This window comes from Procambarus clarkii, chromosome 16 (assembly GCF_040958095.1).
Source record: "Procambarus clarkii isolate CNS0578487 chromosome 16, FALCON_Pclarkii_2.0, whole genome shotgun sequence".
NCBI lineage: Eukaryota > Metazoa > Arthropoda > Malacostraca > Decapoda > Cambaridae > Procambarus > Procambarus clarkii.
In genome coordinates, this window is record NC_091165.1 from 27,775,586 (window position 1) to 27,800,344 (window position 24,759).

Sequence of the window (24,759 nt, forward strand, 5' to 3'; positions counted from 1 at the left end):
AGGGAGGGAAGGAAGGGGGAAATTGCCACTGGAACACCAGTCAAGGTCACCCGCTTGACCCCTAACACTAATCTCTTCTTGACACGAGAAGAGCACTGCTTTCTTGGCATTCTTCCTCTTGCTCTCTCTCTCTCTTTTCCTCATCTTCTTCCTCTTTCTCTCTCTCCAATCATGCCCACCCTCTTTATCTCAGTTACCATGTTCACCCTCTTTATCTCTTTTATCATGCTGAGCATTTTCTTTATTTATATTATCATGCTCTCTTTCTGTCTTACTATCTCTTACTATCTTCCTCTTGTTCTAGAACTCTCACTTGCTCTCCTACTCTCCGCCGTTGCTTCCCCTACTCTAGCTCTCTTTATCTTCATCTTACTCTGCCTCCTCTTGCCCACCCTCTTGTTCTTCCTTCGTACTCTCACGTCCTGCTCACGTATTTATACATTTATTTGTCTTTCATTTTCTTCTTTCCCGACTCAATCTCGCGTGTTGGTCCTTTTGTTCAGTAGAATCTACCTGGATCTTATAATACCGGTAGTTCAGCTCCACTATAACAAAAAATAAGCGAATTGAATTTATTGCAGACACATAAGGTTTCATGCCCCAAACTGGCTATTACTCAAATGCTGTTTTCTTGGTAGCTTTGTATGGGCCTGCAGGCCGCTGCAAGCAACCGCCTGTTGGACAAGTTATTCACAAGTCGAGCCTGACCTCAGGTCGGGCTTGGGGAGTAGAAGAACTCTCAGAACAGAAGACACATAAAATGCTTTTTTTCAATCGACTTGAGAATGGTCCAGGACGGACCGAAACGTCGTCGTCCCTTCAATTTCTAGTGTGTGGTCTGGTCAACAAACTCTCAGAACTCTCTTCAGGTATGCTCCAGGTCCTTCGTTATTTGTTTACCCCTCTGGAAACGTTGTATTAAATACCCGTTAATGTTAGTGGTAAAGTGTATGGGTTTTAGAACATGTCAATACGTGGGTGATCTAGTATCACAGGTCTGTTCCTTCACCACCATATTACCTTTACTCCACTTCAGTATCAATCAACCCTCCGACTGGCTGATGTCCGCAAGTCCTCCTGCTGTTTAGATGATACTCTGTGGACCATCGTATATATGTTGACGTAATGGACAATTACATAGTAGAATTTGGTACTATTCATTTTATAGTCCCGAAAAAAAGCTAACTACAAACTTAAATATTCCCAGGCCTATTATAGTATATATGTGTACTATTTTAGGCCTCAGATTGCGGGTTTTAGGTCTAGGATAGTCAGGTTAGGTTAGGTTTTATTAGTAGCATAATTACAAAACCTTTTCTAATTTGTTCAAATTCAGTAGTACCAAATTATACTTTCTAATTATTTCCAAATAGCATCTATTTACACCAGATTTCCCTTTCACCAAAACTCGCACCAATCTTTTCATGCGCCGCCCCTCATGCACCACGAGTGTCTGCACCACGAGTGTCTGCTGCACCACGAGTGTCTGCACCACCACCAGTGTCTGCACCACCACCAGTGTCTGCACCACCACCAGTGTCTGCACCACCACCAGTGTCTGCACCACCACCAGTGTCTGCACCACGAGTGTCTGCACCACCACCAGTGTCTGCACCACGAGTGTCTGCACCACCACCAGTGTCTGCACCACTGGTGTCTGCACCACCACCAGTGTCTGCACCACGAGTGTCTGCACCACCACCAGTGTCTGCACCACTGGTGTCTGCACCACCACCAGTGTCTGCACCACCAGTGTCTGCACCACCACCCCTTCACCTTCCTTCGTGATCTGACTTCTCACCAGTCTAGGTCAAGGGCATGTTAAAGCTTGTGTTGGTCTCACCACCTTTAATCTTGTCTTTTTTCCTACCCCTTTCCCCCAATCTCTCTCTCTCTCTCTCTCTCTCTCTCTCTCTCTCTCTCTCTCTCTCTCTCTCTCTCTCTCTCTCTCTCTCTCTCTCTCTCTCTCTCTCTCTCTCTCTCTCTCTCTCTCTCTCTCTCTCTCTCTCTCTCTCTCTCTCTCCCCCTCCCTCCCTCATTTACTTTAATGGGAACTCCTTGTATATTTATATATTTCTATAAATGTGAATAAATAGAAATGTCTGTGTGTTCGAGGTTGGAGGACAGACACTTTGGGTTAGCCTCACCCAGTTTTTACCAGTAATTGATTTAGGGACATGCCCAACATGGACATGTACCTAATTGTCGTCAAATAAGAGAGTGCCAAGTGACACTATGCTATCGTCACCTTCACGAAAATCTCTCAATACTATATGACTCGACTCTAAATTGTTAATATTTGTAATACTGGAAACTGTAAGCGCTGATCACGCCAAAATATAAACAAAATCAATCATATCGTAACCTTTAAACACAGAACAAACTTTGTGATGATGGGAATTTTATTATCTTAGTCTTCATGGATTGAACGTTGATGAACCGAGAGTGTGTGAACAATTCTTATGGTGTTATTAGTAATATTATAAGAGAGGGGAGGGGGGGAGGGAGAAATGCAGCCTCTCATATATATATATATATATATATATATATATATATATATATATATATATATATATATATATATATATATATGTAACCGAAAACTCACAACCATAGTGCTCCTGGCAGTATGGGTTCAAGTCACTTCTGGGGTGTGAGTTTTCGGTTGCACGTATGCTTGGGGACCATTCAGGCTTGTTTGCATATATATATATATATATATATATATATATATATATATATATATATATATATATATATAACACCCAAATGAGGCCATAAAACTCCCAAATGAGACCGTAACGTACCCAAAATTAGGCCCTAAATACCCAAATGAGGCGCTTCAAGCACCCGTATAACAGATTATCCAAATGGAACCTTAGTGAAGCATAATTGATATAATGGTGTATATAACTTAGCCCACTGGTGATGATAATGGGCTGTGATGTCTCCCGGACCAACACTTGCAGCGCTCGCCATCAACACCATAACTTACCCTGTAACTCGCCCTCGCAATTCGTCAGTTATCTTGGTTATCTTGAGGTTATCTTCAGTTGATTTCGGGGCTTTTAGTGTCCCCGCGGCCCGGTCCTTGACCAGGCCTCCACCCCCAGGAAGCAGCCCGTGACAGCTGACTAACACCCAGGCACCTATTTACTGCTAGGTAACAGGGGCATTCAGGGTGAAAGAAACTTTGCCCATTTGTTTCTGCCTCGTGCGGGAATCGAACCCGCGCCACAGAATTACGAGTCCTGCGCGCTATCCACCAGGCTACGAGGCCTCCAGTTGTCCTCGTTGACACAACCCAATGCTCTCGAGCTCAATGTCCGGGGTGAAACGAGATGTTTTGTCCACGTTTCGTCAATTGAAATTGAAGGGGGATTGGGGGGTGTAAAGGTGGAGTTGTAGTTGTAGAGATGGGAGAACAGGGGTGGCAGTGTTGGGGAGACACCTGGGTGTGGGTTAGTTTACGACAGACTGTGTTTATTGTCGCAGGGTTAGAGGGGGGGGGGGGGTGTGAGCCGGGAGATGTGGGCAGGTACGGTACCGTTTTGTGTACCTGGGAAGTAAGGTGCCTCGAGCTTGGGGTCAGGTGCGGTACCTCAGACAGGATAATCTCCTATGAAGTGCTGTACCTCAGACAGGATAATCTCCCATGAAGTGCGGTACCTCAGACAGGATAATCTCCCATGAGGTGCGGTACCTCAGACAGGATAATCTCCCATGAGGTGCGGTATCTCAGACAGGATAATCTCCCATGAAGTGCGGTACCTCAGACAGGATAATCTCCCATGAGGTGCGGGACCTCAGGATAATCTCCCATGGGGTGCGGTATCTCAGACAGGATAATCTCCCATGAAGTGCGGTACCTCAGACAGGATAATCTCCCATGAGGTGCGGGACCTCAGGATAATCTCCCATGAGGTGCGGTACCTCAGGATAATCTCCCATGGGGTGCGGGACCTCAGGATAATCTCCCATGGGGTGCGGTACCTCAGGATAATCTCCCATGAGGTGCTGTACCTCAGGATAATCTCCCATGAGGTGCGGTATCTCAGGATAATCTCCCATGAGGTGCGGGACCTCAGGATAATCTCCCATGGGGTGAGGCGTCAACAGTGAGGTAGGGTATCCATTCTCGCGTCCGTTAAGTGTGACAACTTTTTGTTACTTAGGTTCTGCAAGGTCTCGTGAACTGTTTACTTCATACAGACTTAAGTCGCCATGATCGAGGAACGGTGTACAGGTTTCGTAAGTGAATACTAAAACGCTTGATAAATCTTGGACCAGGGGACAGATATCACGTAAAGACCAGAGGGCCAGATATCACGTAAAGATCAGGGCCAGATATCACGTAAAGACCAGAGGGCCAGATATCACGTAAAGATCAGGGCCAGATATCACGTAAAGACCAGAGGGCCAGATATCACGTAAAGACCAGAGGGCCAGATATCACGTAAAGACCAGGGGCCAGATATCACGTAAAGACCAGGGGCCAGATATCACGTAAAGACCAGGGCCAGATATCATCAAGTATTTACTCAATCACTTACGACACCTGTGCATCTTCCCCTCAGTCATGGCGTCCATCTTCACATTTATTAAAGACATTACGAGCTTCAAACTTCACACAGCAAGGCTATTATTGTTATAAACGACCTCGTAGCGCCTCTAAGCTCATCAACTGTTTATTAATAAATGTAATCAGTGGCGTCAGGACAGGAAAGATGTACGTGTTTCGTATGTGGACAAATTAAGCTCTTGATAAATCCTGGTCCTGGATGTTTGTTCCTATATTACAGCAGTTAGGTCTCGTTTATTATGCACCCCATACCCATCTTGTGGGCGGTAGTGGAAAGGGTTACAGAGGCACAGGTCTTGTATTCACCTAGTTGTATTCACGTAGTTGAGCTTGCGGGGGATGAGCTCTGGCTCTTTCGGCCCGCTTCTCAACTGTCAGTCTACTGATCACCCCCCCCCCTCACACACCACCAGGAAGCAGCCCGTAACAGCTGTCTAACCCTCAAGTACCTATTTACTGCAAGGTGAACAGGAGCATCAGGGTGAAAGAAACTCTACCTATTTGTTTCCGCCATCCCCGGGGATCGATCACCGGACCCTAGGATTACAAGTCCCAAGCGCTGTCCACTCAGCCGCCAGGCCCCTGTGTGAGGCAGGGGGGGGGGCCGAGGGATGATACAGAACATACGCTTTATATCTAACATTTTTATTATGGGGCGTGTGTGACCTGTGACCTTACAGGTGTTGGCGGTTGACCTTTAAGTTTACATGTGCCTTGTATAAGGCATGACCGTGTGAAGTGTACTACAAGTGTCGAGGGTCCGCACTTGTTGTTGACAGCCCACCAGATTGTTGCTTCTGGTAGGTAGTCTGCTCTCCCTTCCTTTAGGCCTGGTCGACGACCGGGCCGCGGGGACGCTAAGCCCCGGAAGCACCTCAAGGTATCCCCCAGGCCTTCATTGGCCTGAAACTGTGAGGAAGGTCCCCATGTTATCTGACACACTGAGGAAGGTCCCCGTGTTACCTGACACACTGAGGAAGGTCCCCATGTTACCTGACACTGTGAGGAAGGTCTCCGTGTTACCTGACACTGTGAGGAAGGTCTCCGTGTTACCTGACACTGTGAGGAAGGTCCCCCTGTTACCTGACACTGTGAGGAAGGTCCCCCTGTTACCTGACACCGTGTAACTCTCTGGCACTGTAACAGCAGCGTTACGACCCGTACTCAGGCCCCGCGGGGCTCGGGGGTGACGCAAGGTCTTCCCACAGCGTGCGGGGCCTCCAAGCTAAAAGTGGAGTGACGGAAGCGTTAGAGCCCGCGTGCCGCAGCCGCCGCCGCCGCACGCGGGCTCCTTAGAGTGATCAGATTGGCGCTCTGCCTTTGTTAACACCTTTGACCGTCAGTGTATTCGCACAGTTGACACAACCAGCCCCCCTACCACCACTTACCACCACTACCCTTCGACTAACCCCTAATTCAGCACCACCAACGGCTACCACCGTAATCACCGCCGCTGCAACCATTACCACTACCATGGCAACAACCACAACTGCAGCCATCGTTGCAACTACCACATAACTATCACCACCAGCAAAATGCACTGCACCTACCACCAACGGTCATCTCTAACCACGAAGGCAACTACCACTACTCCCCCCCCCCCGCTACCACTGTCTCGACAGCTGCTCTTACCACTACCAACTACAGCGGAACCGCTCATTACAGCCCTTTGTTCATTACACCAGCTTGTACAGTACCCATTACACCAGCTTGTACAGTACCCATTACACCAGCTTGTACAGTACCCATTACACCAGCGTGTACAGTACCCATTACACCAGCTTGTATAGTACCCATTACACCAGCTTGTATAGTACCCATTACACCAGCTTGTATAGTACCCATTACACCAGCTTGTACAGTACCCATTATACCAGCTTGTACAGTACCCATTATACCAGCTTGTACAGTACCCATTACACCAGCTTGTACAGTACCCATTACACCAGCTTGTACAGTACCCATTACACCAGCGTGTACAGTACCCATTATACCAGCTTGTACAGTACCCATTATACCAGCTTGTACAGTACCCATTACACCAGCTTGTACAGTACCCATTATACCAGCTTGTACAGTACCCATTACACCAGCTTGTACAGTACCCATTACACCAGCTTGTACAGTACCCATTACACCAGCTTGTACAGTACCCATTATACCAGCTTGTACAGTACCCATTATACCAGCTTGTACAGTACCCATTACACCAGCTTGTACAGTACCCATTATACCAGCTTGTACAGTACCCATTATACCAGCTTGTACAGTACCCATTACACCAGCTTGTACAGTACCCATTATACCAGCTTGTACAGTACCCATTACACCAGCTTGTACAGTACCCATTACACCAGCTTGTACAGTACCCATTATACCAGCTTGTACAGTACCCATTACACCAGCTTAAATGCGTAAATGCTATTTTATAAATAGAGTGATAGATGGATGGAGATTTTTAAATGATTGGTTGTTGTTTAAGATTCGCTACTTGGAACAAAAAGTCCCAAGTAGCACGGGCTATGGTGAGCCCGTAGTGAACTTAGTGTATATACATAACCGCCCTATTTCCCCTTCCCCCCTTCCCCCTCCCCCCCCTTCCCCCTCCCCCACACACACGACAACATATCAGTGGGCTAACCTCGACTCACAACTGAAGATCGAGGGTTCGATCTCTCACGGCAGGACAGGGGCGTTTGGGCATGGTTTCCTTTCACCTAATGCTTTGATTTATTTAGTAGTAAATAGAGACCTGGGGCCAGATTCATGAAGCAGTTACGCAAGCACTTAGGAACCTGTACATCTTTCCTCAATCTTTGGCGGCTTTGTTTACAATTATTCAACAGCTAATGAGCTCCGGAGCACCAGGAGGCTGTTTATAACAATAACAACAGTGGAGTGACAAGTTTTCATGCTTGTAAACTGTTTAATAAATGTAACCAAAGCCGTCAAAGATTGAGGAAAGATGTACACGTTCGCAAGTACTTGCGTAAGTGCTTCGTAAATCTGGGCCCAGGGAGTTTGACAGCTGTTGTGGGTTATATGCTGGGGTTAATCTGCACATAGCCTAGTAGATATGAAAGATAAAATAGGTCGGGAGTCATTACATTAGACAACCAGCGATTGAAAACTGAGGGTCCAAGAGCTAAACTGCGTGATCCTGCAGGCACAAATAGATAAAGACAAATAGGTTACATGCACGTACGCACGCGCGAGCGCACCCAATTCATGTAATGCGTGTATTCAGAGTTGCTCCTTTCATGTTTAATGGCAGGAATATGTCAAAGTTCCCCCCAACCTCTCTCTCTCTCTCTCTCTCTTGTTAAAATTCCTTCTCTTATATTTACCCTCTCGGGCGAGCGAAGGACCACGATCGATAACCTGTTTTTCTTTCTCTCTCCTACAGGAGGCGCAGCCACGGTGATAACGAGGAGCCAGCCGCCCTACAGTGACCAGCCAGATACACTCACGCGCCCACGTGCTCCCGCCGGAGCACGTGGTACAGTTCATTGTTTGTTTATTGTACCAGATGACGCCAGGGGGCATACAGCAGCAGTCTGTGCTGGACAGTATTACAGCATTTGACAGGTCAACGAACAATTGCTAAGAGGCAAACCATTCTTGTTAGTGTTTGGATGGCACAACCCGAACGATTTGTTCTGGGTTCGAATGCAGGGTTGGGACAAGCAGTCGCCCCTGTTCACCCAGCAGTAATTGGGGACCGATTGTTAATCGGTTACAATTAGCAGTAATTGATGTTAAGTGATTGGCATATGGTGTTGCAGGGAAAAATAGTAGGACAAGGCTTATCGTGAGCTATGGGAAGGGAAAGGTCATAGGGAGACAGGAAACAAGCTATTGAATCCAAACTAATGACTCTGTTACGGAATGGGTTCAAGGAAGATTTAAATAAAATATTTGCCTAATCTATTGCTAAACTAATTTAGTTTTATAATCAACTACTTCCACGTTAATTAAGCTCTTCCATGTGTTGAACATTCGAGTGAGACTAAAGAAACATAATTTTCCTTCACTGGGATAAAATAGTTTGCCTATAATTTTAGAGAGAGAGAGAGAGAGAGAGAGAGAGAGAGAGAGAGAGAGAGAGAGAGAGTGAGAGTGAGAGAGTGAGAGAGAGAGAGAGAGAGAGAGAGAGAGAGAGAGAGAGAGAGAGAGAGAGAGAGAGAGAGAGAGAGAGAGAGAGTGAGAGAGAGAGAGAGAGAGAGAGAGAGAGAGAGAGAGAGAGAGAGAGAGAGAGAGAGAGAGAGAGAGAGATTAAGTTCCCCTTTAATTTGATGTCTCGTACAGAAAGTTGGGAAGACTGTGTAGTGTGATGGTGAAGTAGTGTGATGGTGAAGTAGTGTGATGGTGAGTACACCCTGAGCGTGTGGCAAGAGTCACACCTCGGCCACAAGGCTTTAGTGGGAAGACCACCACACCAACCTGACCATTGAACACTTGTAAATGGTGAGGAGGCAACACTTCTAAGTGGTGAAGTATAGCAGGTGCGTGTGGCGGCTCAATTTGTACTGGACTCAAGGTGTAGACCTTAAAGTGTGTGGTGGGTAAGACGCTTTGTGTTTTACAGTGAACCATACTTGGAAGTGAAGGATGTGTGAAGCGAAGCAGCAGCAGCTGGATGTGTAGCGTAAACAACGGCTCGGGCCACCAGGCCACGCTACTGAAAATATTATAACTGTCATTTACACCAAGTTAAAACTAGACCAAATAGAAAGAATACAGTGGACTCAACGTTAGAATAACACTGAAAAGTTGTGAGTCGCAACATTAACATTTGATCCAGAGACGACGCTTGCACCAGGTGGAACAAAACAAACTAAAAACGACAACGTGCCAGCCAGCTCCTCCGTTGAGTGAGTGAGTGTGAGGAGCACTCACACGCACGCGCGTGTGTGTGAGTGTGTGGTGGCTACTTTACCTTGGGGGACGATGCTGTGACCAGGACCCCTTCTCCCTCCCCTCCCCCATCCACACCATCATGAAGAGTCCCCCTCTGGAAGGTGGAGAAGGGCCCTGCGAGATCCTACAGGATGCGTGAGTATTACCCTCGTGTTCTGCCTCTCCTCCTGTAGTTGATAGAGACACTAGCGATGGATGGATGGAATGGAGAGGAAAAGTGTCCGGAGGAATAACTGCGAGTTCATTTATTTAGTTTATACATTTATATATTTACGTTTATACATTTATTTTCGTTTATATTTTTATGTGTATTTAGTTATTATACAGCTCCTAGCTGTCCTGTGTGTGGTAGTGGAGGCTGTACATGTCCTGTGTTGGGTAGTGTACCCCTTACTCATCCTGTGTTGGGTAGTGTACCCCTTACTCATCCTGTGTTGGGTAGTGTACCCCTTACTCATCCTGTGTTGGGTAGTGTACCCCTTACTCATCCTGTGTTGGGTAGTGTACCCCTTACTCATCCTGTGTTGGGTAGTGTACCCCTTACTCATCCTGTGTTGGGTAGTGTACCCCTTACTCATCCTGTGTTGGGTAGTGTACCCCTTACTCATCCTGTGTTGGGTAGTGTACCCCTTACTCATCCTGTGTTGGGTAGTGTACCCCTTACTCATCCTGTGTTGGGTAGTGTACCCCTTACTCATCCTGTGTTGGGTAGTGTACCCCTTACTCATCCTGTGTTGGGTAGTGTACCCCTTACTCATCCTGTGTTGGGTAGTGTACCCCTTACTCATCCTGTGTTGGGTAGTGTACCCCTTACTCATCCTGTGTTGGGTAGTGTACCCCTTACTCATCCTGTGTTGGGTAGTGTACCCCTTACTCATCCTGTGTTGGGTAGTGTACCCCTTACTCATCCTGTGTTGGGTAGTGTACCCCTTACTCATCCTGTGTTGGGTAGTGTACCCCTTACTCATCCTGTGTTGGGTAGTGTACCCCTTACTCATCCTGTGTTGGGTAGTGTACCCCTTACTCATCCTGTGTTGGGTAGTGTACCCCTTACTCATCCTGTGTTGGGTAGTGTACCCCTTACTCATCCTGTGAGTGGTAGTGAACCCCATACTGATCCTATGAGTAGTAGTGAACCCCTTACTGATCCTGTGAGTGGTAGTGTACCCCTTACTCATCCTGTGAGTGGTAGTGAACCCCATACTGATCCTATGAGTAGTAGTGAACCCCTTACTGATCCTGTGAGTGGTAGTGAACCCCATACTGATCCTATGAGTGGTAGTGAACCCCATACTGATCCTGTGAGTGGTAGTGAACCCCATACTGATCCTGTGAGTGGTAGTGTATCCCATACTGATCCTGTGAGTGGTAGTGAACCCCATACCATTCCTGTGAGTGGTAGTGAACCCCATACCATTCCTGTGAGTAGTAGTGAACCCCATACCATTCCTGTGAGTGGTAGTGTATCCCATACCATTCCTGTGAGTAGTAGTGAACCCCATACCATTCCTGTGAGTAGTAGTGAACCCCATACCATTCCTGTGAGTAGTAGTGAACCCCATACCATTCCTGTGAGTAGTAGTGAACCCCATACCATTCCTGTGAGTAGTAGTGAACCCCATACCATTCCTGTGAGTAGTAGTGAACCCCATACCATTCCTGTGAGTAGTAGTGAACCCCATACCATTCCTGTAAGTAGTAGTGAACCCCATACCATTCCTGTGAGTGGTAGTGTATCCCATACCATTCCTGTGAGTAGTAGTGAACCCCATACCATTCCTGTGAGTAGTAGTGAACCCCATACCATTCCTGTGAGTAGTAGTGAACCCCATACCATTCCTGTGAGTAGTAGTGAACCCCATACCATTCCTGTGAGTAGTAGTGAACCCCATACCATTCCTGTGAGTAGTAGTGAACCCCATACCATTCCTGTGAGTAGTAGTGAACCCCATACCATTCCTGTGAGTGGTAGTGTAAAAGTAAGCAAGAGACTCACGGCCAGCACAACCTTAGAGAGAGAGAGTGTGTGTGTACTCTCCACAACGTGGAAACATGGAAGACCTGGTTAGGATCCCGGATAAAATACCTGGACACGTTTTGAACATTAGCGACAGAGTTGTCTCTTGAACTCCTTTTTAATCTTGTTCGCAAATAATTCCACGGGGACATGAAGGCATGGGGGATAGTTTTGGCGCCAAGGTTTACATTTGGCCAGATGTACTTGAGCAAGTGGTGCAAGTTGCCATAGTGAGGGAGGGAGGGAGTTTTCAGAGGGAAGCCCCAAGCCATTACGACTATATAGCACTGGGAAGGGGTCAGTATAAGGCTTTGGGGATGGGACGGTGGGAAGGAATTAACGGTGCCCAACCACTTAGACGGTCGGGGATTGAACGCCGACCTGCATGAAGCGAGACCGTCGCTCTACCGTCCAGGTGGTGAGGGTATTGGAGGGGGCAGAGAAAAGATAGTGGCAGTGGTTATAGTAATAATAGTAGTGTGTGGATGAAGGTTGGCACTGTGCCTCTCCCGCGGCCCTGAGTACTTACCGTCTACTGTGGCAGTCTCTGTTGCACGTGTGTGTGTGTGTGTGTGTGTGTGTGTGTGTGTGTGTGTGTGTGTGTGTGTGTGTGTACTCACCTAATTGTGCTTGCGGGGGTTGAGCTTTGGCTCTTTGGTCGTGTGTGTGTGTGTGTGTGTGTGTATGTGTGCTCACCTAAACGTGTGGGCAGTGTCAAGTGTTTCAGATGTGTGTGGATAGATTGCACACACTTACCTATTCATAGTGTTTTTATTTCCCTTGACGTTTTGTAACGGGGGGTGGTGGAAATAGCTCTATCTTGTCCATTATTCCACCCCCCAGTTAGCTAACGAGGCCGGGGGGAAACAGCTCTCTCTAGTCCGTTATCCCGTCCCCAGTTAGCTAACTATTCTAGAGCATTCCCAGAGTTCCTAAGGCAACCTCTCTGGTTCAACACCTTGTAACCTAGGTATTTGACTACCTAGGTGCTAAGACTACAAGGCGCCGTAACTGGATCAGTTACCCGAAACTCTAGAGAGAACTCTAGAATACAGAATCACTGCCACAAACGTATAAGAGAAAGCGAAAGGAAAGAAATGAATAGTGAAGTAATTAGTGAGGGTTTGGGGTGAGAGGGAGAGAGGTGGGAGGAGCGAGGAGGGTCATTAGTTGAAAGTGAGAGTTTAGAGAAGGGTGGAGGGAGAGGAGTAGATAGGTAGAAGGCGAAGAGTAGATAGTAGAAGTAGAAGAGTAGATAGTAGAAGACGAAATGCTGCCACCATCCATTCATGATCATTACATACAAGACAAGGAATGGAACTTGTCTGTATCACAAAATTCTCAAATGATGTTATCAAGAGATCATTATTAGTAGTTCCCATCTTTATCATGTACTCATTCTACACCATGTATTCATTAATATCATGAAACCAATAACCACAGAGGCTTTCTCACCTCAACTCAAAGCTCTAGGGAACAAAGTTAAACACAATTTAAATAATAAATTCATAATTATATTTCCCATGAAGTATCATAATTTAAGCAATCCAATTAAAATGTTCCAGTTTAATATGCAAAGTGAGTCATCATCCAAGAATTCGAGAACCCTACAACTTGACTGCCCCTGATCATCACACAACACTTGTAAAACACGACCAAGTCACCTTAATGTTCACTCACCGAGGACTGAGTCTAAGTTGAATAGAGAGGGGGGGGGGGGGTCTGTAGTTGACAGAGACTCCCGCCCTGCCGGCCGACAGCCTCCCTGGTAGGGCTGTCTTCTCTGCTTCTGCTGACTCCCGTTCTGTCTGTTAATGCTCTCTGCTCGATAGTTCTCCGAGTATTTATTGGGGAACCTAGTAGCTAACTCCGCCCACAAATAGATAGCCTCCGGCACTACCAAGCCACTCCTTAAACGTCGGCTTGTTTGAAGGCTACCAGACTACAATTAAGAGCTTAGCGGAAGCAAGGTGAAATTCTCATGATCTGACCTCAGGTCACTTGAGGTCATTAACGCTTTGAGGTGTGAGATCTCAGGCAGACAACTGGCGCCTCTCAGATCCTTGTCTGTGACTCATGTACTCTATATATATTTTAAATAAACTAACCCAAACACTTTTACAGTGTTACATCTCCCCTTCTCCCCGAAAATAAAGTTTTTGCAACACTGCTAAAGCAAGCTAGCTGTGTGCGACAACTTTATTAACGAAAAGAATACATCCTAGCTAAACAAATATACATCATCCTACTCTAAAAAATGAAATATGTAGACAGACGTCCATTGTCTCTGGCTGGGCGACGTCACTGCTTGGTCTTGTAGATAATCCTGTACCACATTTCTTCAACACAACTGCCTCCGTCGCTTCTCCGTCGTTAACGCACAACAACACTTGGTCAACCCGAAAGCCGTTACTACTTGAACTGTGCACAGGACCGTGGAATTCGGTTGTCCCAGCTGATCTGTAATTGGCCCTACGTCAGTCACCATGAGAGACGTATATTGGGGTTCTTCACAGCTATAGGGACTACAAGTTTCGAGACCTTCATATAGTTGCCAACAGTAGAAATCCCATCCTACTCTTCTCCTCCCTGTTGCTCCAGCACGCCTCCTTCAGAGAGCTACTTCTGACAGCCACATCAAGTCCGCACGACACAGGAAGAATCACTCAACAGAGCTACCTGCTTGTAGGAGGGGCGGCCAGTTAAGGCAAACGATCCTGTCTTGCAATTACGCTCCATGCAATGATGCTGACACCAGCAAGGGACACTAGGTATCGTGTCTCACTCAGCTTGTCTTATCTTCTTCTTCTTCTTTCTTCTTTCTTCTCTCTTCCTTCTTCTCTCTTCTTTCTTCTCTCTTCTTTCTTCTCTCTTCCTTCTTCTCTCTTCCTCCTCCCCTGGGTCTTTGACAAGCGACCTGGGGTCCATTGGGGTCTGTCCGTCCTGGGGTCCACTGGGTAGACCGATGTTGGTGGGACAGACTGGAGTCGTTGTTGCTCCTCTTCCATCTTTACTGGGTCGTCTGGGGTCGTCTGCAGAACGACCTGGGGTCCACTGGGGGTCCGTCCGTCTTGGGGTACCCTGGGGTCCGTCCGTCTTGGGGTCCACTGGGTAGACCAATGTTGACCGACTGAGAGGGCTGTATCTCGGGGTCCCCTGGGGTGATGGTGGTGGTGGTGGCCCTGACATCCAGGTAGGGGGCTGGTCGTCGTGGTGGTGAGGAACGTCCCTGAGTGTGGTACACAGCAGCCGTCTCCCTCTTCTGTATATGCGTCGCGCCTCTCCTCTGGCTCCCACCTGTGAATTGAACATAAAGGCGACAATACCCGTGTTCCATCTTGTTGTGTGACCCTGTAGTTTGTATAGGGTTCACACAGTCCAATTATAAGCTCTCCTCCTGGCAACAACTACACTTAAATTTTAATAATCCAATTAACTCTGAATGATATTGACTTGGTGGAACATAAAACAGTAACAGAGTAAAGTTAGAGAAGAGAGAATAAGGTCATCACTACTTTTAACTTGTCACACAACGAATCTCCACAATAAATATCAAAACTAATAGACAAAACACTAGCCTAACTTAACTATACCGTTCCTAATCTTACGTACTTAATTAACCATTACTCCCACCCTTAACCTACAGCCACCTACGTGACCCAGAGTGTTTCCCTAGCTTCTCCGCCGGTAAACAACTCCCAAACTGTTGTCACCCCTGTGACCAGACTATCTAACGTCGAGCGTCCCCAACGTGAAGTCTACTGACACACTAGTCCACACTAGCATGCTGTACAATACCAGTACACCTCGGGTTATTGCGTTCAAATGGAGTAAAACAGTCGATCGCAATAATCTGAGCAGAACCACACTTAAACTACTTAAGAACTACACCTGCCACTCCCCACTGACCTGGAGACCAGCGGTGGCTGGGTGTCCCCGTGGGACATGCGAGGTCACCTGTCACACTCAGCTGACCTGCACTACCAACACCGCTAAGTTCCCAAATCGCCAAATCTTATCACTAACATTAATCACTACACACGCAAGTTCTGGTGAACATTCCCTGAACACCACAAAACTCACAAACTCACTAAAATACATCGTCAGAAAATCACTATCTCCTAACCTGAAAACTCGCTAAATCGCGAAAGTAAAACACCTGTCAAGATCTCCCTGATAGCGCCTGAGCGGCAAAAAGACACGTGGGACTGAACAATGTTAAAAGAACACCAACTACCTACAACATTGTTCAACACCGCTGCCAACATTGTAACGGGGGGTGGGGGAAATAGCTCTACCTTGTCCATTATTCCACCCCCCCCCAGTTAACTAACGAGGCCGGGGGAAACAGCTCTCTCTAGTCCGTTATCCCGTCCCCAGTTAGCTAACTATTCTAGAGCACCCTCCAGAGTTCCTAAGGCAACCTCTCTCGTTCAACACCTTGTAACCTAGGTATTTGACTACCTAGGTGCTAAGACTACAAGGCGCCGTCACTTGATCAGTTACCCGAAACTCTAGAGAGAACTCTAGAATACAGAATCATTGCCACAAACGTATAAGAGAATACGAGAGGAAAGAAATGAATAGTGAAGTAATTAGTGAGGGTTTGGGGTGAGAGGGAGAGAGGTGGGAGGGGCAAGGAGGGTCATTAGTTGAAAGTGAGAGTTTAGAGAAGGGTGGAGGGAGAGGTGTAGATAGGTAGAAGGAGAAGAGTAGATAGTAGAAGTAGAAGAGTAGATAGTAGAAGACGAAATGCTGCCACCATCCATTCATGATCATTACATACAAGACAAGGAATGGAACTTGCCTGTATCACAAAATTCTCAAAAGATGTTATCATGAGTTCATTATTAGTAGTTCCCATCTTTATCATGTACTCATTCTAAACCATGAAACCAGTAACTACAGAGGCTTTCTCACCTCAACTCAAAATCTTTAGGGAACAAAGTTAAACACAATTTAAATAATAAATTCATAATTATATTTCACATGAAGTATCATAATTTAGCAATTCAATTAAAATGTTCCAGTTTAATATGCAAAGTGAGTCATCATCCAAGAATCTGAGAACCCTACAACTTGACTGCCCCTGATCATCACACAACATATGTAAACACGACCAAGTCACCTTAATGTTCACTCACCGAGTACTGAGTCTAAGTTGAATAGAGAGGGGGGGGGGGGGTCTGTAGCTTGACAGAGACTGTCTCGCCCCTGCCGGCCGACAGCCTCCCTGGTAGGGAGCAGGTCTCTGCTCTCGTCTGCTGTTCTGTCTCTTAATCCTTCTTGCTGGATAGCTCTCCGAGTTTATATTGGGGAACCTAGTAGCTAACTCCGCCCACAAGTAGATAGCCTCCGGCACTACCAAGCCACTCCTTAAACGTCGGCATGTTTGAAGGCTACCAGACTACAATTATAAGCTTAGCGGAAGCAAGGTGAAATTCTCATGATCTGACCTCAGGTCACTTGGGGTCGTTAACGGTTAGAGGTGTGAGATCTCAGGCAGACAACTGGCGCCTCTCAGATCCTTGTCTGTGACTCATGTACTCTATATATATTTTAAATAAACTAACTCAAACACTTTTACAGTGTTACAGTTTAAGTACTATAAATAAATATTAAACCCAGACAATATAAATTTAAAAATAGTGGCGAAGTTTAGGTTCTTGCTGGACCATTATCGAGGTAAAAAGCCTGGTGATTTACAGACATAAACTAGCAAGACAAGGTAATGAGAGAGGCGAAGCAGGCTGGAGAGTCCTTGTTGACCAGACCACACACTAGAAGTTGAAGGCACGACGACGTTTCGGTCCGTCCTGGACCATTCTCAAGTCGATTGTGATGAGGAGGTTATCTTGAGGTTATCTTGAGATGATTCCGGGGCTTTTTAGTGTCCCCGCGGCCCGGTCCTCGACCAGGCCTCCACCCCCAGGAAGCAGCCCGTGACAGCTGACTAACACCCAGGTACCTAATTTACTGCTAGGTAACAGGGGCATAGGGTGAAAGAAACTCTGCCCATTGTTTGTCGCCGGCGCCTGGGATCGAACCCAGGAGGTAGGAGGTAGAGAAAGTCAATAAATAAGCAAGAGTTAGGTCTATTTCCTTGATGTAACTTTATATATTTCACATCTCTCACTCCTTGTGTTGCTCAGCTGTTGATACAGGTAACTCGTCCATTGTACTTGTAATACTGGTGTTGTTTGTGTTCTATACCTGTAGGTCAGTGTTGTTTATGCTTGGCCTTCATTATTGTTGTCACGCCTCTCCACACTACCTCTTATGACTCTCTAAAAGTGTCTTATTTTTACTGCTGTGGGTGTGGTATGGGTGTGGAGGATGATGGGCGAGTGATAAGGTGCTACCTCCACCAATGGATTCCCCACCATCACCTTGATATATATATATATATATATATATATATATATATATATATATATATATATATATATATATATATATATATATATATATATATATAACTGAAAACTCACACCCCAGAAGTGACTCTTATATAGTCACTTCTGACTATCACTTCTGAGTTTTCAGTTGTATATAGTCCTGGGGACCATTCAGGCTTGTTTGCATATATATATATATATAAATATATATATATATATATACATATATATATATATATATATATATATATATATATATATATATATATATATATATATATATATATATCTCGATATTGATATCCTTCAATATCGACCCGGTATTGAGTATACAGTAGAGAGAAGCTTGGAGACGGCCATGGGGTAAGAGATGGGTGGAGATATGGTAATGAATGATAGGGGTACGCGGGGGGGGGGGGCGGTGGAGGGGGGGGGGATTGCCAAGACTTCACCTGACGTATTTTGGTCATGATGGTCTGGCAGTGATGACAGTTCCCTCCCTCTCTCCCTCTCTCCCTCTCTCCCTCTCTCCCTCTCTCCCTCCTTCCCTCTCTCCCTCTCTCCCGCGAACAGTTTACTCGATATTTTTGTTTCCATTTTATATTTACACTTGCAGTTGCGCACTTGAGCTGAACGTGGCGTTAACACCCTAAGTGTTATAGGGATAGGAAGCCTCATGTTGGAGTTGTTATGTTTTCCTGTTGCAGGGTTGCATAGTGTTAGAGGACACGACAGACTGGCGTGGGTGGGTGTGCAACCCGCCGCTCTCTTACTAACAGATCGCGTTCCTCACCTTGTGGTAATCAATATTACGAATGCAAATCTACTACGAACAGTGACGGCTCGCAAAGATCTACAGGATTTTGGGCAGAGTGGCATATCAAGAGGACGGGGGCTGGTGTGTGTGTGTGTGTGTGTGTGTGTGTGTGTGTGTGTGTGTGTGTGTGTGTGTGTGTGTGTGTGTGTGTGTGTGTGTGTGTGTGTGTGTGTGTGTCTCCTCCTTCACCATCTACACACTACACAACACACTTTATTGTCTCTTCTCCCCCTCCCCCACTCCCCCTTCCCGTATACGTTAATTACCACTAAAGGGAATAGTTGTGATTCATCCTACTGCTTTTCTTGACTTATCTTAATCTTTCTTTAAGTGTGACTTATCTCACCTCAAGGCTACACACACCCATGAGCTCGCTGGTGTACCTTCTACCTTATCCCTGACCTCTCTCACCCCTTAAACACTCTGTCTTATTTTTTTCTGACCTCCTCCTGGCCATGACACTGACTGGTGACTCTCTCTGACCTTTCATGTCTGTTGACATCCAGCCCAACACTTCACCTGCTGGTGTGTGTGTGTGTGTGTGTGTGTGTGTGTGTGTGTGTGTGTGTGTGTGTGTGTGTGTGTGTGTGTGTGTGTGTGTGTGTGTGTGTGTGTGTGTGTGTACTTGCCTAGTTGTGCGTGCGGGGGGGATAAGCTTCGCTCTCAACAGTCACTATACAAGGCACTTTACAGCTATGGTGAGTCACAGGGGCAAGACTAGTAACTGTGTGTGACTCACCATACATGTAAAGTGCCTTGTATGGTGACTGTTGTGAGCCTCTTGTTGAATCGTTTGTGATACAAAAAGATTATCGATGTGTGTATGTATGGAGTTAGCGTGTGTGTGTGTGTATACACCTAGTTGTAATTGCGGGAGTTGAGCTCTGGCTCTTTCGGCACGCCTCTCACCTGTCAATAAAGCAATGAATTTTTTCACACACACACACACACACACACACACACACACACACACACACACACACACACACACACACACACACACACACACACACACACACACACAGGAAGCAGCCCGTAACAGCTGTCTAACTCCTAGGTACCTTTTTACTGCTAGGTAACAGGGGGCATCAGGGTGAAAGAAACTGCCCATTTGTTTCCCCCACCGTCGGGAATCGATCCCCGATCCACAGGACAACGTATCCAGCGTACTGTCCACCCACCCACCAAGCGCCCTAGCACCGATGACGTTCTACTGACATCTCTGTGAGTCAGTTGAGTCTTTAACTTGTATGTGTGCGCCTCCTTGTTCTGCTGGTCATAGCTCTTAACATTGCTTCTTTGTCTGTCTGATCTTTTCATATGAGAATCTTATTTGTGGTTTTAAATACCCCCTTCCCCACTTCCCCCAGTTCCTCCTCTCGTGTAAATTTTAAATTTTGCCCCGAGGGGCGAGTTTATTGGGCAGCGCCACTCATCTTGTGAGTGAACATACCGCCATAGCAGAATGTACAACACTCCCCAATAGGAAGAAAACCCACTGGGTTGTTCATCCTGTCCCTCTCGTGTAGTTTGCTCTAGCTCAATCATTCCCCCCACACATTCAGCACCGCTCTTGTGCCAGGTAAGTCCACTACGGGCTCACCATAGCCCGTGCTACTCGGAACGAGTAGCTGAATCTATAACAACAACAACATCACTTCCCCCCCCCCCTCATTCTACCTCTTATTGTTTGTAAACAAAAACTAGAGCTCATTAGGGATGTCATTAATGTTCCTAATGAACCTCCAAGCCAAGAGCTCTTATCCTACCTTTCAAGCCCGAACCCTATCTTGAGGTTATCTTGAGATGATTTCGGGGCTTTTAGTGTCCCCGCGGCCCGGTCCTCGACCAGGCCTCCACCCCCAGGAAGTAGCCCGTGACAGCTGACTAACACCCAGGTACCTATTTTACTGCTAGGTAACCCTAAAATCTCATTTATTTGATGAGTTTGTTATATTGGTCCACAAGGGAGTAAATCTTAGTAAGATGTTACAGCGATCTTAGTAAGCATGTTCTAAATGTGAGTAAGCATTATTGATGAAGGATCGTTGATGGAGTGATGTTGCTGATAACGGCACAGCCCGCATGAGGCTGTGGATGGCTGAGCGTCTTGTGTTGTAGGGGGCGCCTCTCATTTCTGGCTGGTGCACGTGCTGGTGGAGGGGCGAGGGAGAGAGGCCCGGGGAAGCGGGCCCGTGTTACACTGTAACATTAGGAGATGGTGGCAGATGTGGCTCCCCTCCCCTCCTCTTCCCTCGTGGCTTCCCCAAATCTCTTCCGTTACTCCCACGTCTCATAGGTGGCCACAACCACCCCCACGTCTCCCCAGGTGGCCACAACCTCCCCCACGTCTCCCCAGGTGGCCACAACCTCCCCCACGTCTCCCCAGGTGGCCACAACCTCCCCCACGTCTCCCCAGGTGGCCACAACCTCCCCCACGTCTCCCCAGGTGGCCACAACCTCCCCCACGTCTCCCCAGGTGGCCACAACCTCCCCCACGTCTCCCCAGGTGGCCACAACCTCCCCCACGTCTCCCCAGGTGGCCACAACCTCCCCCACGTCTCCCCAGGTGGCCACAACCTCCCCCACGTCTCCCCAGGTGGCCACAACCTCCCCCACGTCTCCCCAGGTGGCCACAACCCCCCCCCCGCACGCGTGCGGGAACTTGCGGCTAGGTAATATCTGTATCTATAGATAATATCTATAGTTGTGCTGGTGACACCTTTTTGGTGACGATAGAATATTTTGGTGGTATTGAGGTGGTTGTGGAGCTGCTCCGTGAGCGGCCATTTGTAATTGGTGAGGTGTATGTTTCTGGGATATTTGTGGTGAGTGGCGTATTTTACATGTTGTTGAAGGGATATATTTGGGACTTTCATAATACAATTTTGGTCTGTTTCGCCATGCAGTTGGGTCAAGCTCTTTTATCTACACCTTCACCGCTTCCTCTCTCCTCGGTGGCCACAACTGGGTTGGGTGTTAGTCAGCTGTCACGGGCTGCTTCCTGGGGGTGGAGGCCTGGTCGAGGACCGGGCCGCGGGGACACTAAAGCCCCGAAATCATCTCAAGATAACCTCAAGATAACCTCCTGCTTCTCTTCAGCTGTACCCACCTCCCCCGCTCGCCCAATGGGTATCTTCTAGATTTTATTCGAGTCGATGGGTTGTGATATTCTTCTCGTCTCTAGGGTTGTGGTATTGTGTTCCCTTAACCTGCCGTGGCAAGTTAGTACACGTAATTCCTGGGAGGTTGTGGCGGGCGTGGTGGAGGCGGCGTGGTGCAGCTGCTGACACAGCTGCACCACCAACATACAGGAAGAGGGAAATTTGGTGGGTGGGAACTAGACTTCCTCTGCGGCGTATTGCATTATCTCAGCTCTTTGATCACGGGTGCGTCTGGAGAAACACCTGCTGACCCGATTGATGGAGATTAAGCCACCCTAAAGGTGGCACGGGCATGAATAGCCCGTAAGTGGAGGCCCTTTTGAGCCATTACCAGTATCAAGAGCTGATAGTGGAGATCTGTGGAGGTGCGACTGCACCCTGCGTGACGGGAGATGTCTTCCGTGGGTGGAGTTGACCTTTCTTAATGAGTATATACCGTAACCCTAGAGCTTGAGGTGCCTTACGGGGTATTCATACCCGTGCCACCTCTTGGGTGGCTTAATCTTCATCAATCAATCAATCAATCAATCAATCAATCAATCAATCAATCAATCAATCAATCAATCAATCAATCAATCTTGAGGTGCAGCTCATGGGCGCCGGCTGTCTCATGAAGGTGGACAATGTCTAGGCTCTCGTTACTCCCTTGTAGTGACAGGAGATATTTGTTGTTGAAGGGTTTTATAGTGATTTACACGATAACGACTGCTATTATGGGCACCTGCGTCGGGTTGGCTGTTCTGGGCCTTGGCTGGTAATTAGAGGCGAGGGCGTTGTGGGTGATGTGTTAGACGAAAGTGTTACCTGATTTGTATGGGGCTGTGAGGTCTGTCTGTGCCCCTCTGAGCTGTGTCTGTCTGTGTCCCTGTGAGCTGTCTGCTGATGAGTGAGCGTTGTCTGTTGTTGTTCTTGTTACAGATTAAGCTACTCGGAACAAGTTCCAAGTAGCACGGGCTATGGTGAGCCCGTAACTTACCTGGCACAGGAGCGGGGCAAGTAGCACCGGCTATGGTGAACCAGTAGTGAACTTACCTGGCACAGGAGCGGGTCTGAGCGTTGTCACTTTCCGCTCCTGATGTACTGGCCGTCCTCTAGTTGTCCCGTGGTGTTTCTGCTTCTTCTTCTCCATTTTACTGCATTTATATTTCTTTTTCTCCAGTTCTTCTCTTCCTTCTCCCCCTGCTCTCCTCCTCCTCCTCCTCCCACACTGCGGCGGACATCACATATACCAGTTTTGTCGCCAGCGGAGTCCAAACTTGGCTTAACAATCTTATACCAAAAGAAACTTGGAGTTCCTTTAAAAGACGAGTCACTCTACTCCTAAGGAGCAGCAAGGAAGGAGGAAGAGGAGGTGTGGGGTAGGAGGAAGGGAAAGGCAGGAAGAGGTGAGAGAGAGAGAGAGAAGATTAAGCCACCCAAAAGGTGGCACGGGCATGAATAGCCCATAAGTGGTGGCCCTTTTGAGCCATTTCCAGTATCAATAGATGATACTGGAGAACTGTGGAGGTGCGACTGCACCATGCGTGACGGGAGATGTCTCCCGTGAGGAAGAGGTGGTGTAAGGTAGAAGGAGGGAAGAGGAGGGAAGGAAGAACAGGTGTTGTAGGGTAACAGGAAGGGAGAGGAATGACGGAAGTGAAGGGGAACAAAATATGCAACAGACAAGGGAATTATAAATAATAAAATTGAGCACGAGAAAAAAAGCCTTATGATTATAATATAAATCCTCCTCGTCTCTTCCTGCTTCTCATTCTCTTTTTCCTAATCTTTCTTTATCTCACGTTTTCCTTTCCGCTGCTCCTTTTGCACATTTTAAGAATAATACTTACCTGCTCGTGCTTACGAAGGTTGACTTTCAATTCGGGGGTCCCGTCTCTCACCCTTCCATCAACTTCAATCAGTCAATGGGCCATATCAACATTTGAAGTTGTGTATGGAGTTTCCCTCCACCATTTCACTTCTAAGTGTGTTCCACGTGTTCACAACTGTGACAGATAAATCTTTATAATGTCTGTGTGACTGACTCGGGTTCTTAGTTTCCAGGTGTGTTCCGTTGTTCTTGTACCACCCACCCCTTTAATCCGGCCTTGTCTGCTCTACTTGTGCCCCTCAGTATTTGGTGTTTCGTTCATGTATTCCCCTCGCTAACCATAGCCCGTGTTTCTTGCCCCGCTCCTGTGCCAGGTAAGTTACGGGCTCACCATAGCCCGTGCTACTTGCCCCGCTCCTGTGCCAGGTAAGTTACGGGCTCACCATAGCCCGTGCTACTTGGAACGTGTTCCGAGTAGCTGAATCTATAACAACAAACAACGACGTATTCCCCTAATTGTTCTCTCTTCCAGTGACGTGAGTTTCAATTCATGAACCACACTGGGACCATTGAGTCAGGGCATGTCTCTCAACTTTCTAAAGCTTATATTTGTGGTTAGCGAGAGGAGGATTTACACTCTTAAGTGTCGCATATTACAGAACTGGTTTGAAATATGTACTATACAAGGTTTGTTGTTGTTGTTGTTTTAGATTCAGCTACTCGGAACAAAACGTTTCAAGTAGCACGGGCTATGGTGAGCCCGTAGTGGACTTACATGACACAGGAGCGGGGGCTGTGTGCTTGTGTATACAAGGTCCACAGTGACTCTTTATTCTAATTTCTAAAACCAGTTCTTTTAATAATAATAATAATAATTAGTTTTTTCTTGTACTCTTCCATTGGATTTATCTTCCTTATAACTTTTGTATCAACAAGTATTGAGAGGAAGCAGTCTATCTCCTACGAGAAATACTCTTCACATGTAGACAAACCAAGTAGGTGCTAGTAGTGACCCTTGTGGGACTCCACTGGTAACTCTCTCGTCTCTTCT

General features: G+C 47.0%; 2 protein-coding genes across 2 annotated transcripts in view; one reads left to right on the forward strand and one right to left on the reverse strand.

Annotated features, from left to right (window-relative positions):
- LOC123760008 (serine/threonine-protein phosphatase 4 regulatory subunit 4) overlaps positions 1–24,759 on the forward strand; it is an 84,254-nt gene that overhangs the window by 30,890 nt on the left and 28,605 nt on the right. Inside the window, exon 2 of the mRNA XM_069325394.1 lies at positions 9,171–9,637. Coding sequence (XP_069181495.1) covers positions 9,582–9,637 — 56 coding nt within the window. The 5' untranslated portion in view covers positions 9,171–9,581. The remainder of the gene's footprint in view (positions 1–9,170; positions 9,638–24,759) is intronic.
- On the reverse strand, positions 6,242–6,955 carry LOC138365304 (mucin-19-like). Its single transcript, XM_069325592.1, has one exon. It carries the CDS (start codon positions 6,953–6,955, stop codon positions 6,242–6,244), a length of 714 nt encoding a protein of 237 aa, XP_069181693.1.

Coding starts and splice junctions, on each gene's coding strand:
- LOC138365304 (XM_069325592.1), bottom strand. CDS start 6,955: ATGGGTACTGTACAAGCTGGTGTAATGGGTACTGTACAAGCTGGTGTA.